This window comes from Oncorhynchus mykiss, chromosome 23, assembly GCF_057628025.1.
Source record: "Oncorhynchus mykiss isolate SJ-2025 chromosome 23, ASM5762802v1, whole genome shotgun sequence".
NCBI classification, from domain to species: Eukaryota; Metazoa; Chordata; class Actinopteri; order Salmoniformes; family Salmonidae; genus Oncorhynchus; species Oncorhynchus mykiss.
The window spans coordinates 62,156,347-62,172,344 of record NC_143044.1 but is presented as its reverse complement, the minus strand read 5'-3'; the positions used below and the strand labels follow the sequence as shown (position 1 = coordinate 62,172,344).

The 15,998-nt window shown below is 45.7% G+C and overlaps 1 protein-coding gene across 4 annotated transcripts in view; it reads right to left on the bottom strand.

Moving 5' to 3' along the window:
• The window catches only part of ryr2a (ryanodine receptor 2a (cardiac)), a 368,722-nt gene extending 352,974 nt beyond the window's left edge, over positions 1 to 15,748 (bottom strand). For all 4 annotated transcript variants that reach the window (XM_090217869.1, XM_090217870.1, XM_090217871.1 and 1 more), the window contains exons 1-5: positions 15,582 to 15,748; positions 15,059 to 15,137; positions 11,260 to 11,372; positions 9,203 to 9,302; positions 6,539 to 6,635 (exon numbers count right to left, since the gene is read on the bottom strand). In XM_090217869.1, the coding sequence (XP_090073995.1) occupies positions 6,539 to 6,557 (19 nt within the window). In that variant the 5' untranslated portion in view covers positions 6,558 to 6,635; positions 9,203 to 9,302; positions 11,260 to 11,372; positions 15,059 to 15,137; positions 15,582 to 15,748. The remainder of the gene's footprint in view (positions 1 to 6,538; positions 6,636 to 9,202; positions 9,303 to 11,259; positions 11,373 to 15,058; positions 15,138 to 15,581) is intronic.
• Positions 15,749 to 15,998: the final 250 nt, after the last annotated feature.

Sequence of the window (15,998 nt, the reverse complement as noted above, 5' to 3'; positions counted from 1 at the left end):
TCTGTTAAACCGGGCTATACTGTGATGGTCTGTTAAACCAGGCTATACTGTGATGGTCTGTTAAACCGGGCTATACTGTGATGGTCTGTTAAACCAGGCTATACTGTGATGGTCTGTTAAACCAGGCTATACTGTGATGGTCTGTTAAACCGGGCTATACTGTGATGGTCCTGTTAAACCAGGCTATACTGTGATGGTCTGTTAAACCAGGCTATACTGTGATGGTCTGTTAAACCAGGCTATACTGTGATGGTCTGTTAAACCAGGCTATACTGTGATGGTCTGTTAAACCAGGCTATACTGTGATGGTCTAGTTAAACCAGGCTATACTGTGATGGTCTTGTTAAACCAGGCTATAATGTGATGGTCTGTTAAACCAGGCTATACTGTGATGGTCTGTTAAACCAGGCTATACTGTGATGGTCTTGTTAAACCAGGCTATACTGTGATGGTCTGTTAAACCAGGCTATACTGTGATGGTCTGTTAAACCAGGCTATACTGTGATGGTCTGTTAAACCAGGCTATACTGTGATGGTCTGTTAAACCAGGCTATACTGTGATGGTCTGTTAAACCAGGCTATACTGTGATGGTCTGTTAAACCAGGCTATACTGTGATGGTCTAGTTAAACCAGGCTATACTGTGATGGTCTGTTAAACCAGGCTATACTGTGATGGTCTGTTAAACCAGGCTATACTGTGATGGTCTGTTAAACCAGGCTATACTGTGATGGTCTGTTAAACCAGGCTATACTGTGATGGTCTAGTTAAACCAGGCTATACTGTGATGGTCTGTTAAACCAGGCTATACTGTGATGGTCTGTTAAACCAGGCTATACTGTGATGGTCTGTTAAACCAGGCTATACTGTGATGGTCTGTTAAACCAGGCTATACTGTGATGGTCTAGTTAAACCGGGCTATACTGTGATGGTCTAGTTAAACCAGGCTATACTGTGATGGTCTTGTTAAACCAGGCTATACTGTGATGGTCTAGTTAAACCAGGCTATACTGTGATGGTCTTGTTAAACCAGGCTATACTGTGATGGTCTGTTAAACCAGGCTATACTGTGATGGTCTGTTAAACCAGGCTATACTGTGATGGTCTGTTAAACCAGGCTATACTGTGATGGTATAGTTAAACCAGGCTATACTGTGATGGTCTGTTAAACCAGGCTATACTGTGATGGTCTAGTTAAACCAGGCTATACTGTGATGGTCTGTTAAACCAGGCTATACTGTGATGGTCTGTTAAACCAGGCTATACTGTGATGGTCTGTTAAACCAGGCTATACTGTGATGGTCTGTTAAACCAGGCTATACTGTGATGGTCTAGTTAAACCAGGCTATACTGTGATGGTCTGTTAAACCAGGCTATACTGTGATGGTCTGTTAAACCAGGCTATACTGTGATGGTCTGTTAAACCAGGCTATACTGTGATGGTCTAGTTAAACCAGGCTATACTGTGATGGTCTGTTAAACCAGGCTATACTGTGATGGTCTGTTAAACCAGGCTATACTGTGATGGTCTAGTTAAACCAGGCTATATTGTGATGGTCCTGTTAAACCAGGCTATACTGTGATGGTCTGTTAAACCAGGCTATACTGTGATGGTCTAGTTAAACCAGGCTATATTGTGATGGTCATGTTAAACCAGGCTATACTGTGATGGTCTGTTAAACCAGGCTATACTGTGATGGTCTGTTAAACCAGGCTATACTGTGATGGTCTGTTAAACCAGGCTATATTGTGATGGTCTGTTAAACCAGGCTATACTGTGATGGTCTGTTAAACCAGGCTATACTGTGATGGTCTGTTAAACCAGGCTATACTGTGATGGTCTAGTTAAACCAGGCTATACTGTGATGGTCTGTTAAACCAGGCTATACTGTGATGGTCTAGTTAAACCAGGCTATACTGTGATGGTCTGTTAAACCAGGCTATACTGTGATGGTCTAGTTAAACCAGGCTATACTGTGATGGTCTAGTTAAACCAGGCTATACTGTGATGGTCTGTTAAACCAGGCTATACTGTGATGGTCTAGTTAAACCAGGCTATACTGTGATGGTCTGTTAAACCAGGCTATACTGTGATGGTCTGTTAAACCAGGCTATACTGTGATGGTCTAGTTAAACCAGGCTATACTGTGATGGTCTGTTAAACCAGGCTATACTGTGATGGTCTAGTTAAACCAGGCTATACTGTGATGGTCTGTTAAACCAGGCTATACTGTGATGGTCTAGTTAAACCAGGCTATACTGTGATGGTCTAGTTAAACCAGGCTATACTGTGATGGTCTAGTTAAACCAGGCTATACTGTGATGGTCTAGTTAAACCAGGCTATACTGTGATGGTCTAGTTAAACCAGGCTATACTGTGATGGTCTGTTAAACCAGGCTATACTGTGATGGTCTAGTTAAACCAGGCTATACTGTGATGGTCTGTTAAACCAGGCTATACTGTGATGGTCTAGTTAAACCAGGCTATACTGTGATGGTCCTGTTAAACCAGGCTATACTGTGATGGTCTAGTCTGGGAGTGAGCCCACCCACAGGCTATACTGTGATGGTCTAGTTAAACCGGGCTATACTGTGATGGTCTGTTAAACCAGGCTATACTGTGATGGTCTAGTTAAACCAGGCTATACTGTGATGGTCTAGTTAAACCAGGCTATACTGTGATGGTCTGTTAAACCAGGCTATACTGTGATGGTCTAGTTAAACCAGGCTATACTGTGATGGTCTGTTAAACCAGGCTATACTGTGATGGTCTAGTTAAACCAGGCTATACTGTGATGGTCTAGTTAAACCAGGCTATACTGTGATGGTCTAGTTAAACCAGGCTATACTGTGATGGTCTGTTAAACCAGGCTATACTGTGATGGTCTGTTAAACCAGGCTAGACTGTGATGGTCTGCTAAACCAGGCTATACTGTGATGGTCTGTTAAACCAGGCTATACTGTGATGGTCTGTTAAACCAGGCTATACTGTGATGGTCTGCTAAACCAGGCTATACTGTGATGGTCTGTTAAACCAGGCTATACTGTGATGGTCTTGTTAAACCAGGCTATACTGTGATGGTCTGCTAAACCAGGCTATACTGTGATGGTCTTGTTAAACCAGGCTATACTGTGATGGTCTGTTAAACCAGGCTATACTGTGATGGTCTTGTTAAACCAGGCTATACTGTGATGGTCTAGTCTGGGAGTGAGCCCACCCCCAGGCTATACTGTGATGGTCTGTTAAACCAGGCTATAATGTGATGGTCTGTTAAACCAGGCTATACTGTGATGGTCTGTTAAACCAGGCTATACTGTGATGGTCTGTTAAACCAGGCTATACTGTGATGATCTTGTTAAACCAGGCTATACTGTGATGGTCTGTTAAACCAGGCTATACTGTGATGGTCTAGTTAAACCAGGCTATACTGTGATGGTCTGTTAAACCAGGCTATACTGTGATGGTCTGTTAAACCAGGCTATACTGTGATGGTCTGTTAAACCAGGCTATACTGGGATGGTCTGTTAAACCAGGCTATACTGTGATGGTCTAGTTAAACCAGGCTATACTGTGATGGTCTAGTTAAACCAGGCTATACTGTGATGGTCTGTTAAACCAGGCTATACTGTGATGGTCTGTTAAACCAGGCTATACTGTGATGGTCTGTTAAACCAGGCTATACTGTGATGGTCTGTTAAACCAGGCTATACTGTGATGGTCTAGTTAAACCAGGCTATACTGTGATGGTCTGTTAAACCAGGCTATACTGTGATGGTCTGTTAAACCAGGCTATACTGTGATGGTCTGTTAAACCAGGCTATACTGTGATGGTCTAGTTAAACCAGGCTATACTGTGATGGTCTGTTAAACCAGGCTATACTGTGATGGTCTAGTTAAACCAGGCTATACTGTGATGGTCTAGTTAAACCAGGCTATACTGGGATGGTCTGTTAAACCAGGCTATACTGTGATGGTCTGTTAAACCAGGCTATACTGTGATGGTCTAGTTAAACCAGGCTATACTGTGATGGTCTAGTTAAACCAGGCTATACTGTGATGGTCTGTTAAACCAGGCTATACTGTGATGGTCTAGTTAAACCAGGCTATACTGTGATGGTCTGTTAAACCAGGCTATACTGTGATGGTCTGTTAAACCAGGCTATACTGTGATGGTCTGTTAAACCAGGCTATACTGTGATGGTCTTGTTAAACCAGGCTATACTGTGATGGTCTGTTAAACCAGGCTATACTGTGATGGTCTAGTTAAACCAGGCTATACTGTGATGGTCTGTTAAACCAGGCTATACTGTGATGGTCTGTTAAACCAGGCTATACTGTGATGGTCTGTTAAACCAGGCTATACTGTGATGGTCTGTTAAACCAGGCTATACTGTGATGGTCTGTTAAACCGGGCTATACTGTGATGGTCTGTTAAACCAGGCTATACTGTGATGGTCTGTTAAACCAGGCTATACTGTGATGGTCTGTTAAACCGGGCTATACTGTGATGGTCTGTTAAACCGGGCTATACTGTGATGGTCTAGTTAAACCAGGCTATACTGTGATGGTCTGTTAAACCAGGCTATACTGTGATGGTCTGTTAAACCAGGCTATACTGTGATGGTCTGTTAAACCAGGCTATACTGTGATGGTCTTGTTCAACTATACTATACTGTAAATGTACAGTCGTGGCCAAAAATTTTGAGAATGACACAAATATTTATTTCCACAAAGTTTGCTGCTTCAGTGTCTTTAGATATTTTTGTCAGATGTTACTATGGAATACTGAAGTATAATTACAAGTATTTCATAAGTGTCAAAAGGCTTTTTATTGACAATTACATGAAGTTGATGCAAAGAGTCAATATTTGCAGAGTTGACCCTACTTTGTCAAGACCTCTGCAATCTGCCCTGGCAAGCTGTCAATTAACTTCTGGGCCACATCCTGACTGATGGCAGCCCATTCTTACATAATCAATGTTTGGAGTTTGTCAGAATTTGTGGGGTTTTGTTTGTCCGCCTGCCTCTTGAGGATTGACCACAAGTTCTCAATGGGATTAAGGTCTGGGGAGTTTCCTGGCGATGGACTGGCGATGTTTTGTTCCCCGAGCCACTTAGTTATCACTATTGCCTTATGGCAAGGTGCTCCATCATGCTGGAAAAGGCATTGTTCATCACCAAACTGTTCCTGGATGGTTGGGAGAAGTTGCTCTCGGAGGATGTGTTGGTACCATTCTTTATTCATGGCTGTGTTCTTAGGCAAAATTGTGAGTGAGCCCACTCCCTTGGCTGAGAAGCAACCCCACACATGAATGGTCTCAGGATGCTTTACTGTTGGCATGACACAGGACTGATGGTAGCGCTCACCTTGTCTTCTCCGGACAAGCTTCTTTCCGGATGCCCCAAACAATCGGAAAGGGGATTCATCAGAGAAAACGACTTCACCCCAGTCCTCAGCAGTCCAATCCCTGTACCTTTTGCAGAATATCAGTCTGTCCCTGATGTTTTTCCTGGAGAGAAGTGGCTTCTTTGCTGCCCTTCTTGACACCAGGCCATACTACAAATGTCTTCGCCTCACTGTGCGTGCAGATGCACTCACACCTTCCTGCTGCCATTCCTGAGCAAGCTCTGTACTGGGGGTGCCCCGATTCCGCAGCTGAATCAACTTTAAGAGATGGTCCTGGCGCTTGCTGGACTTTGAACCGCTCTCCTTGAAGTTCTTGATGATCCGATAAATGGTTGATTTAGGTGCAATCTTACTGGCAACAATATCCTTGCCTGTGAAGCCCTTTTTGTGCAAAGCAATGATGACAGCACGTGTTTCCTTGCAGGTAACCATGGTTGACAGAGGAAGAACAATGATTCCAAGCACCACCCTCCTTTTGAAGCTTCCAGTCTGTTATTCAAACTCAATCAGCATGACAGAGTGATCTCCAGCCTTGTCCTCGTCAACACTCACACCTGTGTTAACGAGAGAATCACTGACATGATGTCAGCTGGTCCTTTTGTGGCAGGGCTGAAATGCAGTGGAAATGTTTTTGGGGGATTCAGTTCATTTGCATGGCAAACAGTGACTTTGCAATTAACTGCAATTCATCTGATCACTCTTCAAAACATTCTGGAGTATATGCAAATTGCCATCATACAAACTGAGGCAGCAGACTTTGTGAAAATTAATATTTGTGTAATTCTCAAAACTTTTGGCCACGACTGTAGATCAGTTGGACAGCAGGTAACAGTCTATAGATACACAGAGGATTATAAATTATATGGTAAAGGATATTTCAAGGACTAGCGTCTGTCATCATAGATGAAGGATATCTCATAGTCAACCACATACCTGGGCTACTCCTCCCCCCAACGTCTGTCATCATAGATGAAGGATATCTCCTAGTCAACCACGTACCTGGGCTGCTCCTCCCCCCAACGTCTGTCATCATAGATGAAGGATATCTCCCAGTCAACCACGTACCTGGGCTGCTCCTCCCCCCAACGTCTGTCATCATAGATGAAGGATATCTCCTAGTCAACCACGTACCTGCGCTGCTCCTCCCCATGTTCTCCCGACGGCACTGTCAGACATTCATCCATGTGACCATGGAGCAGCCTCAGCACGTCCCCACCGATCATGAACCCTGCAGGTGGAGAGAGGACTGGTTAGCCTGTCTCTGGACCAGACAGCGGGAAGCCTCTGTCCCAGACATGACATTAGATAAGATCAATGTGCAGGGTGTTGTGGCAGAATCAGAATTCTTGAGGTAACATTGATAAATAAGATGTTTTATCAATTTTTATAAGTATGCTTATGTGGGAAAAATTACTTGGAGCCCAGAGAGCGGAGAGGTCAGGTTAGTCTTATCTGTGAATGTGTCTGTAACTATTCCTAAACCATGTGAAGGGATGGTGTGATTAATGGGGAACCAGTTAGTTGGCTCCACAATGTCTGTGTGCCAGTCACTCCTCTCCGTGAGCTTGTCCAGGAGGGGTTGTATTTGATATGGGAGTATCTAGAATTGACAATTGATATATGCCATTGGATGAGGTAATGTTTTGGTCCCAAGTGGTACCAAGAACGAGATAAGTACTTTGTTTCGGAGACTAACTGAACAATAATTCATAGCTAATCCTTTTTCAAGTAAAAGTTTTTTAGTGAAATGTTCCTAAGATCTGTTATTTGTCATGTGAGTTGAGATGGGCGTGTGTCTTGGCTATAAATGATACTAAGAACTGTTTTGTAAGCACTCTCAGAGAATTCATTTATAGACACTGAATTGATCCGAGAGTCACAGGGCTTTGGTGAAGCTCATATAATTAAAGATGGACTTTATGATATAACTCCTGACTTGTGTGTGGTTTGCTCTCTCATGATTTTGGTAAATACAGGACATTTCCACGACAAGGGACATCAGCGATCAGCGATGAATTTGTTTCTATGATGTTGTTGTTTATTTTTTGCCTTTTGTATTTGACGTGTTTATCTTTCATTTGTAGAAGAGATCTTGGTCTCCACATGACACCATGTCAAAACAAAGGATCAGTCAAGTAACTAAATAAAATACCTTTCTAGGGGAGGTTTTCCACCGTGCTTCTACAGCTGCATTGCTTGCTGTTTGGGCCACCCCTCATAGCCTGGTTCCTCTCTAGGTTTCTTCCTAGGTTTTGGCCTTTCTAGGGAGTTTTTCCCAGCCACCGTGCTTCTACACCTGCATTGCTTGCTGTTTGGGCCACCCCTCATAGCCTGGTTCCTCTCTAGGTTTCTTCCTAGGTTTTGTCCTTTTCTAGGGAGTTTTTCCTAGCCACCGTGCTTCTACACCTGCATTGCTTGCTGTTTGGGGATTTAGGCTGGGTTTCTGTACAGCACTTTGAGATATCAGCTGATGTAAGAAGGGCTTTGTAAATACATTTGATTTGTTTGGGGTTTTAGGCTGGGTTTCTGTACAGCACTTTGAGATATCGGCTGATGTAAGAAGGGCTTTGTAAATACATTTGATTTGATGACATCGTATTTCACTGCTATAAGCCCTTGTGTGAATCATCAGTTGGAGGGAGGATGTCAATCCAGTTGGTTGTCTTGTCAGTTCATCTTTTCTCAGGGGCTTTGGATACAATGTCCCCCTGTTTGTTTTTATGATCCACTATTAGCTTTTACAGTAGCATCATTCCTGTTTATATGACCCCCATTAGCTTTTACAGTAGCATCATTCCTGTTTATATGACCCCCATTAGCTTTTACAGTAGCATCATTCCTGTTTATATGACCCCCATTAGCTTTTACAGTAGCATCATTCCTGTTTATATGACCCCCATTAGCTTTTACAGTAGCATCATTCCTGTTTATATGACCCCCATTAGCTTTTACAGTAGCATCATTCCTGTTTATATGACCCCCATTAGCTTTTACAGTAGCATCATTCCTGTTTATATGACCCCCATTAGCTTTTACAGTAGCATCATTCCTGTTTATATGACCCCCATTAGCTTTTACAGTAGCATCATTCCTGTTTATATGACCCCCATTAGCTTTTACAGTAGCATCATTCCTGTTTATATGACCCCCATTAGCTTTTACAGTAGCATCATTCCTGTTTATATGACCCCCATTAGCTTTTACAGTAGCATCATTCCTGTTTATATGACCCCCATTAGCTTTTACAGTAGCATCATTCCTGTTTATATGACCCCCATTAGCTTTTACAGTAGCATCATTCCTGTTTATATGACCCCCATTAGCTTTTACAGTAGCATCATTCCTGTTTATATGACCCCCATTAGCTTTTACAGTAGCATCATTCCTGTTTATATGACCCCCATTAGCTTTTACAGTAGCATCATTCCTGTTTATATGACCCCCATTAGCTTTTACAGTAGCATCATGTTTGTTTAGGCTCTTTATGGGTGTCAGTCCAGGGCATCCCTCCATTAATCCTGGAGAAGTCTCAATCTGGGGCAGAGACAGACACCTACCTTGGAACAGTGTGTGTGTGTGTGTGTGTGTGTGTGTGTGTGTGTGTGTGTGTGTGTGTGTGTGTGTGTGTGTGTGTGTGTGTGTGTGTGTGTGTGTAAGTGTCTGTGACCCACCTTGGAACAGTGTGTGTGTGTGTGTGTGTGTGTGTAATTGTCTGTGACCCACCTTGGAACAGTGTGTGTGTGTGTGTGTGTGTGTGTGTGTGTGTGTGTGTGTGTGTGTGTGTCTGTGACCCACCTTGGGCCACCTCGCTGCCAGAGCAGACGGTAGCCACGCTCCATAGGGTCTGCTGGAAGGCTGCGTCCACGTGCAGGCTGTCGTTACCGTACGACAGGTGCTGCATGGAGAAGGAGGAAATAAAACACTGCTGAGTGGTATGACAGGAGGGTTAGGGTGGAGTGGTATAACATGAGGGTTAGGATGGAGTGGTATGACAGGAGGGTTAGGGTGGAGTGGTATGACAGGAGGGTTAGGGTGGAGTGGTATAACATGAGGGTTAGGATGGAGTGGTATGACAGGAGGGTTAGGGTGGAGTGGTATGATAGGAGGGTTAGGGTGGAGTGGTATAACATGAGGGTTAGGATGGAGTGGTATGACAGGAGGGTTAGGGTGGAGTGGTATGATAGGAGGGTTAGGGTGGAGTGGTATGATAGGAGGGTTAGGGTGGAGTGGTATGATAAGAGGGTTAGGGTGGAGTGGAGTGGTATGATAGGAGGGTTAGGGTGGAGTGGTATGATAAGAGGGTTAGGGTGGAGTGGAGTGGTATGATAGGAGGGTTAGGGTAGAGTGGTATGGCAGGAGGGTTAGGGTGGAGTGGTATGATAGGAGGGTTAGGGTGGAGTGGTATAACAGGAGGGTTAGGGTGGAGTGGTATGATAGGAGGGTTACGGTGGAGTGGTAAGATAGGAGGGTTAGGGTGGAGTGGTATAACAGGAGGGTTAGGATAGAGTGGTATGATAGGAGGGTTAGGGTGGAGTGGTATGGCAGGAGGGTTAGGATGGAGTGGTATGATAGGAGGGTTAGGGTGGAGTGGTATGGCAGGAGGGTTAGGGTGGAGTGGTATGATAGGAGGGTTAGGGTGGAGTGGTATGATAGGAGGGTTAGGGAGGAGTGGTATAACAGGAGGGTTAGGATGGAGTGGTATGATAGGAGGGTTAGGGTGGAGTGGTATGGCAGGAGGGTTAGGGTGGAGTGGTATGATAGGAGGGTTAGGGTGGAGTGGTATGATAGGAGGGTTAGGGAGGAGTGGTATAACAGGAGGGTTAGGGTGGAGTGGTATGATAGGAGGGTTAGGGTGGAGTGGTATGATAGGAGGGTTAGGGTGGAGTGGTATGATAGGAGGGTTAGAGTGGAGGGGTATAACAGGAGGGTTAGGGTGGAGTGGTATGATATGAGGGTTAGGGTGGAGTGGTATGATAGGAGGGTTAGGTTGGAGTGGTATGATAGGAGGGTTAGGGAGGAGTGGTATAACAGGAGGGTTAGGGTGGAGTGGTATAACAGGAGGGTTAGGGTGGAGTACTATATTAAATTTACTGTTTACTGGTGAAGTGGACCTGTGTACTATATTAAATGTACTGTTTACTGGTGAAGTGGACCTGTGTACTATATTAAATGTACTGTTTACTGGTGAAGTGGACCTGTGTACTATATTAAATGTACTGTTTACTGGTGGAGTGGACCTGTGTACTATATTAAATGTACTGTTTACTGGTGGAGTGGACCTGTGTACTATATTAAATGTACTGTTTACTGGTGGAGTGGACCTGTGTACTATATTAAATGTACTGTTTACTGGTGGAGTGGACCTGTGTACTATATTAAATGTACTGTTTACTGGTGGAGTGGACCTGTGTACTATATTAAATGTACTGTTTACTGGTGGAGTGGACCTGTGTACTATATTAAATGTACTGTTTACTGGTGGAGTGGACCTGTGTACTATATTAAATGTACTGTTTACTGGTGGAGTGGACCTGTGTACCAGTTGATTTTTGCTCCTGTTTTGGGTTTGTTGAGTTCTGGTTCCAAATGGGACTGACAAGGAGAATCTAATAGCCTGTCCAGATGACAAGAACATTTCTGTGTAATACACTGGTCCACTCTATAGACAGATCCCACCTGCTCCGTGTTGCCTTCTCACACACTCGCCAGATTGAACTGAGACAAACCAAGGTGAACTGAGCTAGCATGATCTGTCATAGTTGCTAAAAGGACTGAGCAAAAATGAAATCGCCAAGGCAACACGGTTTGGTTGTTGTCAGTGTGACAGTGTGAAAAGGGTATCAGAGACTCACCAGGTACCGTTCTGATGACACGCTAACTAGGATGAGGTCATCTCCGACTCGGACCTTCTCTCCCTCTGACCTCTGCTTGGAGGCAGGGTGGATGGTCCACCAACAAGCTTCTCCTGTCAGAGACGAGACAGGAGGATATGGCTGAGACTATGGTGGCATCACAGTAACCTTCTCTGACCTCTGACCTCTGCTTGGAGGCAGGGTGGACATGCTTCTCCTGACAGAGACGAGACAGGAGGATATGGCTGAGACTATGGTGGCATCACAGTAACCTTCTCTGACCTCTGACCTCTGCTTGGCGGCAGGGTGGACATGCTTCTCCTGTCAGAGACGAGACAGGAGGATATGGCTGAGACTATGGTGACATCACAGTAACCTTCTCTGACCTCTGACCTCTGCTTGGAGGCAGGGTGGACATGCTTCTCCTGTCAGAGACGAGACAGGAGGATATGGCTGAGACTATGGTGGCATCACAGTAACTTTATCTGACCTCTGACCTCTGCTTGGAGGCAGGGTGGACATGCTTCTCCTGTCAGAGACGAGACAGGGGGATATGGCTGAGACTATCTCTCTCTGAGCCTCTGTCTCTCTGTCTCTGAGCCTCTGTCTCTCTGTCTCTGAGCCTCTGTCTCTCTGTCTCTGAGCATCTGTCTCACTGTCTCTGAGCCTCTGTCTCACTGTCTCTGAGCCTCTGTCTCACTGTCTCTGAGTCTCTCTCTTTCTCTGAGCCTCTCTCTCTCTCTCATTTTCTCTATCTCTCTCTCTCTCTGAGCCTCTCTCTCCCTATCTATATACAGTGCATTCGGAAAGTATTCAGACCCCTTGACTTTCTCCACATTTAGTTACGTTACAGCCTTATTCTCAAAATGATTTAAAAAAAATCCTCAATCTACACACAATACATCATAATTACAAAGCAAAAAACGTTTTTTAGAAATGGTATGTATAATTTTTTTTTCACATAAATACCTTATTTACATAAGTATTCATTTACCCTTTGCTATGAGACTTAAAATTGAGCTCAAATGCATCCTGTGTCTACAACTTGATTGGAGTCCACCTGTAATAAATTCAATTGATTGGATATGATTTGGAAAGGCACACACCTGTCTATAAAACGTCCCACAGTTGACAGTGAATGTCAGAGCAAAAACCAAGCCATGAGGTCGAAGGAATTGTCCGTAGAGCTCCGAGATATGATTGTGTCGAGGCACAGATCTGGGGAAGGGTACCAAAAAATGTCTGCAGCATTTGAAAGTCCCCAAAAACACATTCTTAAATGGAAGAAGTTAGGAACCGCCAAGACTCTTCCTAGATCTGTCCGCCCGGCTAAACTGAGCAATCGGGGGAGAAGGGCCTTAACCAGAGAGGTGACCAAGAACCCAACGGTCACTCTGACAGAGCTCCAGAGATCTTCTGTGGAGATGGGAGAAACTTCCAGAAGGACAACCATTTCTGCAGCACTCCACCAATCAGGCCTTGATGGTAGAATGGCCAGACGGAAGCCACTCCTCAGTAAAAGGCACATGACAGCCTGCTTGGAGTTTGCCAAAAAGCATCTAAAAGACTCTCAGACCATGAGAAACAAGTGTCTCTGGTCTGATGAAACCAAGATTGAACTCTTTGGACTGAATGCCAAGCGTCACGTCTGCAGGAAACTTGGCACGGTGGTAGAAGCATCATGCTGTGGGACTGTTTTTCCGTGGCAGGGAGACTAGTCAGGATTGAGGGAAAGATGAACGGAGCAAAGTACAGAGAGGTCCTTGATGAAAACCTGCTCCAGAGCACTCAGGACCTCAGACTGGGGGGTAGGTTCCCCTTCCAACAGGACAACACAGGAGTGGTTTTGGGACAAGTCTTTGAATGTCCTTGAGTGGCCCGGCCAAGAGCCTGGACTTGAACCAGATCAAACACTTCTTGATAGACCTGGAAATAGCTGTGCAGCGACGCTCTGCATCCAAGCTGACAGAGGTTGAGAGGATCTGCAGAGAAGAATGGGAGAAACTCCCCAAATACAGGTGTGCCAAGCTTGTAGCGTCCTACCCAAGAAGACTCTAGGCTGTAATCACTGCCAAAGGTGATTCAACAAAGTACTCAGTAAAGGGTCTGAATACTTATTTAAATGTGATATTTCAGGGGGTTTTATTATAAACTTACACACATTTTTAAAACCTGTTTTTGCTCCGTCATTACGGGGTATTGTGTGTAGATTGAGTTTATGAGATCGTTCATGTAGCAGCCAGGTTGTTGCAGGACAGACAGGAACCTAGTAACCACGGGCAGCACCACTGAGGGCCTGGAGTCTAGTAACCTCCAGCAGCAACACTGAGGGTCTGGAGTCTAGTAACCTCCAGCAGGGTCTGGGTTCTAGTAACCTCCAGCAGGGTCTGGGGTCTAGTAACCTCCAGCGGGGTCTGGGGTCTAGTAACCTCCAGCAGGGTCTGGAGTCTAGTAATCTCCAGCAGGGTCTGGGGTCTAGTAACCTCCAGCAGGGTCTGGGGTCTAGTAACCTCCAGCAGGGTCTGGGGTCTAGTAACCTCCAGCAGGGTCTGGGGTCTAGTAACCTCCAGCAGGGTCTGGGGTCTAGTAACATCCAGCAGGGCCTGGGGTCTAGTAACCTCCAGCGGGGCCTGGAGTCTAGTAACCTCCAGAATGGGTCTGGGGTCTAGTAACATCCAGCAGGGCCTGGAGTCTAGTAACATCCAGCAGGGCCTGGGGTCTAGTAACCTCCAGCAGGGTCTGGGGTCTAGTAACCTCCAGCGGGGCCTGGAGTCTAGTAACCTCCAGCAGGGTCTGGGGTCTAGTAACCTCCAGCAGGGTCTGGGGTCTAGTAACCTCCAGCAGGGTCTGGGGTCTAGTAACCTCCAGCAGGGTCTGGGGTCTAGTAACATCCAGCAGGGCCTGGGGTCTAGTAACCTCTAGCAGGGTCTGGGGTCTAGTAACCTCCAGAATGGGTCTGGGGTCTAGTAACCTCCAGCAGGGTCTGGGGTCTAGTAACCTCCAGCAGGGTCTGGGGTCTAGTAACCTCCAGCAGGGCCTGGGGTCTAGTAACCTCCAGAATGGGCCTGGGGTCTAGTAACCTCCAGAATGGGCCTGGGGTCTAGTAACCTCCAGCAGGGCCTGGGGTCTAGTAACCTCCAGCAGGGTCTGGGGTCTAGTAACCTCCAGCAGGGTCTGGGGTCTAGTAACCTCCAGAATGGGTCTGGGGTCTAGTAACCTTCAGCAGGGTCTGGGGTCTAGTAACCTCCAGAATGGGCCTGGGGTCTAGTAACCTCCAGCAGGGCCTGGGGTCTAGTAACCTCCAGAATGGGTCTGGGGTCTAGTAACCTCCAGCAGGGTCTGGGGTCTAGTAACCTCCAGCAGGGTCTGGGGTCTAGTAACCTCCAGCAGGGTCTGGGGTCTAGTAACCTCCAGCAGGGCCTGGGGTCTAGTAACCTCCAGCAGGGTCTGGAGTCTAGTAACCTCCAGCAGGGTCTGGGGTCTAGTAACCTCCAGCAGGGTCTGGGGTCTAGTAACCTCCAGCAGGGTCTGGGGTCTAGTAACCTCCAGCAGGGTCTGGGGTCTAGTAACCACAGTCAGCATGGTACACACACCGACACACAACATAGTAAACGTCCACACCCACACAGCATCACAACAGTCTTACTATGGGAACTCATAAAACCCAGCATCAGAAACATCTCTCTCTCTGAAGCTTGCATGGCAACATAACACTACAATATGGCTTGGTAATGTTGTCTCATCTGACTGTACTAGCTATACTATGGCTGTTGGGAAAGAAGAAGAGAAAGAGACCTACCTGTTGTGTCTTCCTGCAGTCCAACATCAAACGCCAGTTTGTCGGTTGAGGATCGGGAGGTACCGAGGCAACAGAGGTACTAGACAGAGAAACAAAAGAAGCCAATTATTCCTCAACACAACCAGACACAACATGGTAGAAACCAGTCTCTTATTGCCTTGTCTGACTGGCTCAGCAACTCGTGTATCACTAGAAAATACAGACAAGAATACAACAAAGATGAAGACAACAACAACAAAGATGATGACAACCACAACACAGATGACAACCACAACAAAGATGATGACAACAACAACACAGATGACAACCACAACAAAGATGATGACAACTACAACAAAGATGATGACAACAACAACACAGATGACAACCACAACAAAGATGATGACAACCACAACACAGATGATGACAACCACAACTGACTGACATCACAGAGCACAAACCTGGAATGGAAGATTGTGACACTGATTCAAGTACATGTTATTTCCTGTATTTGGGTCTCCGGACACACTGCAAAGGGACTCACCATGCCGCTGTAGGAGTGTCGTAGCAGAACAGCGTGTCCGTACAGTAAGGTGCGGTGACCCCCTCCCTGGGCCGTCTACAGGACAGAGACAGAGAGACAAGAGACACATTCAGGAACTAGTTTACACGTACAATACTGTTACAATACAGGACTAAGATCTAATCATACTACACCGGCTCTGACACGTGTCAGGGCTTGCAAACTATCATGAGTTACAAAGGGAAACCCAGCCGAGAGTTGCCCAGTGAGACGAGTCCACCAGACGAGCTAAATGCCTTCTATGCTCGCTTCGAGGCAAGCAATACTGAAACATGCGTGAGAGCACCAGCTGTTCTGGACGACTGCGTGATCACACTCTCCGTAGCCGATGTGAGTGAGACCTTTAAACTGGTTAACATTCACAAGGCTGCAGGACCA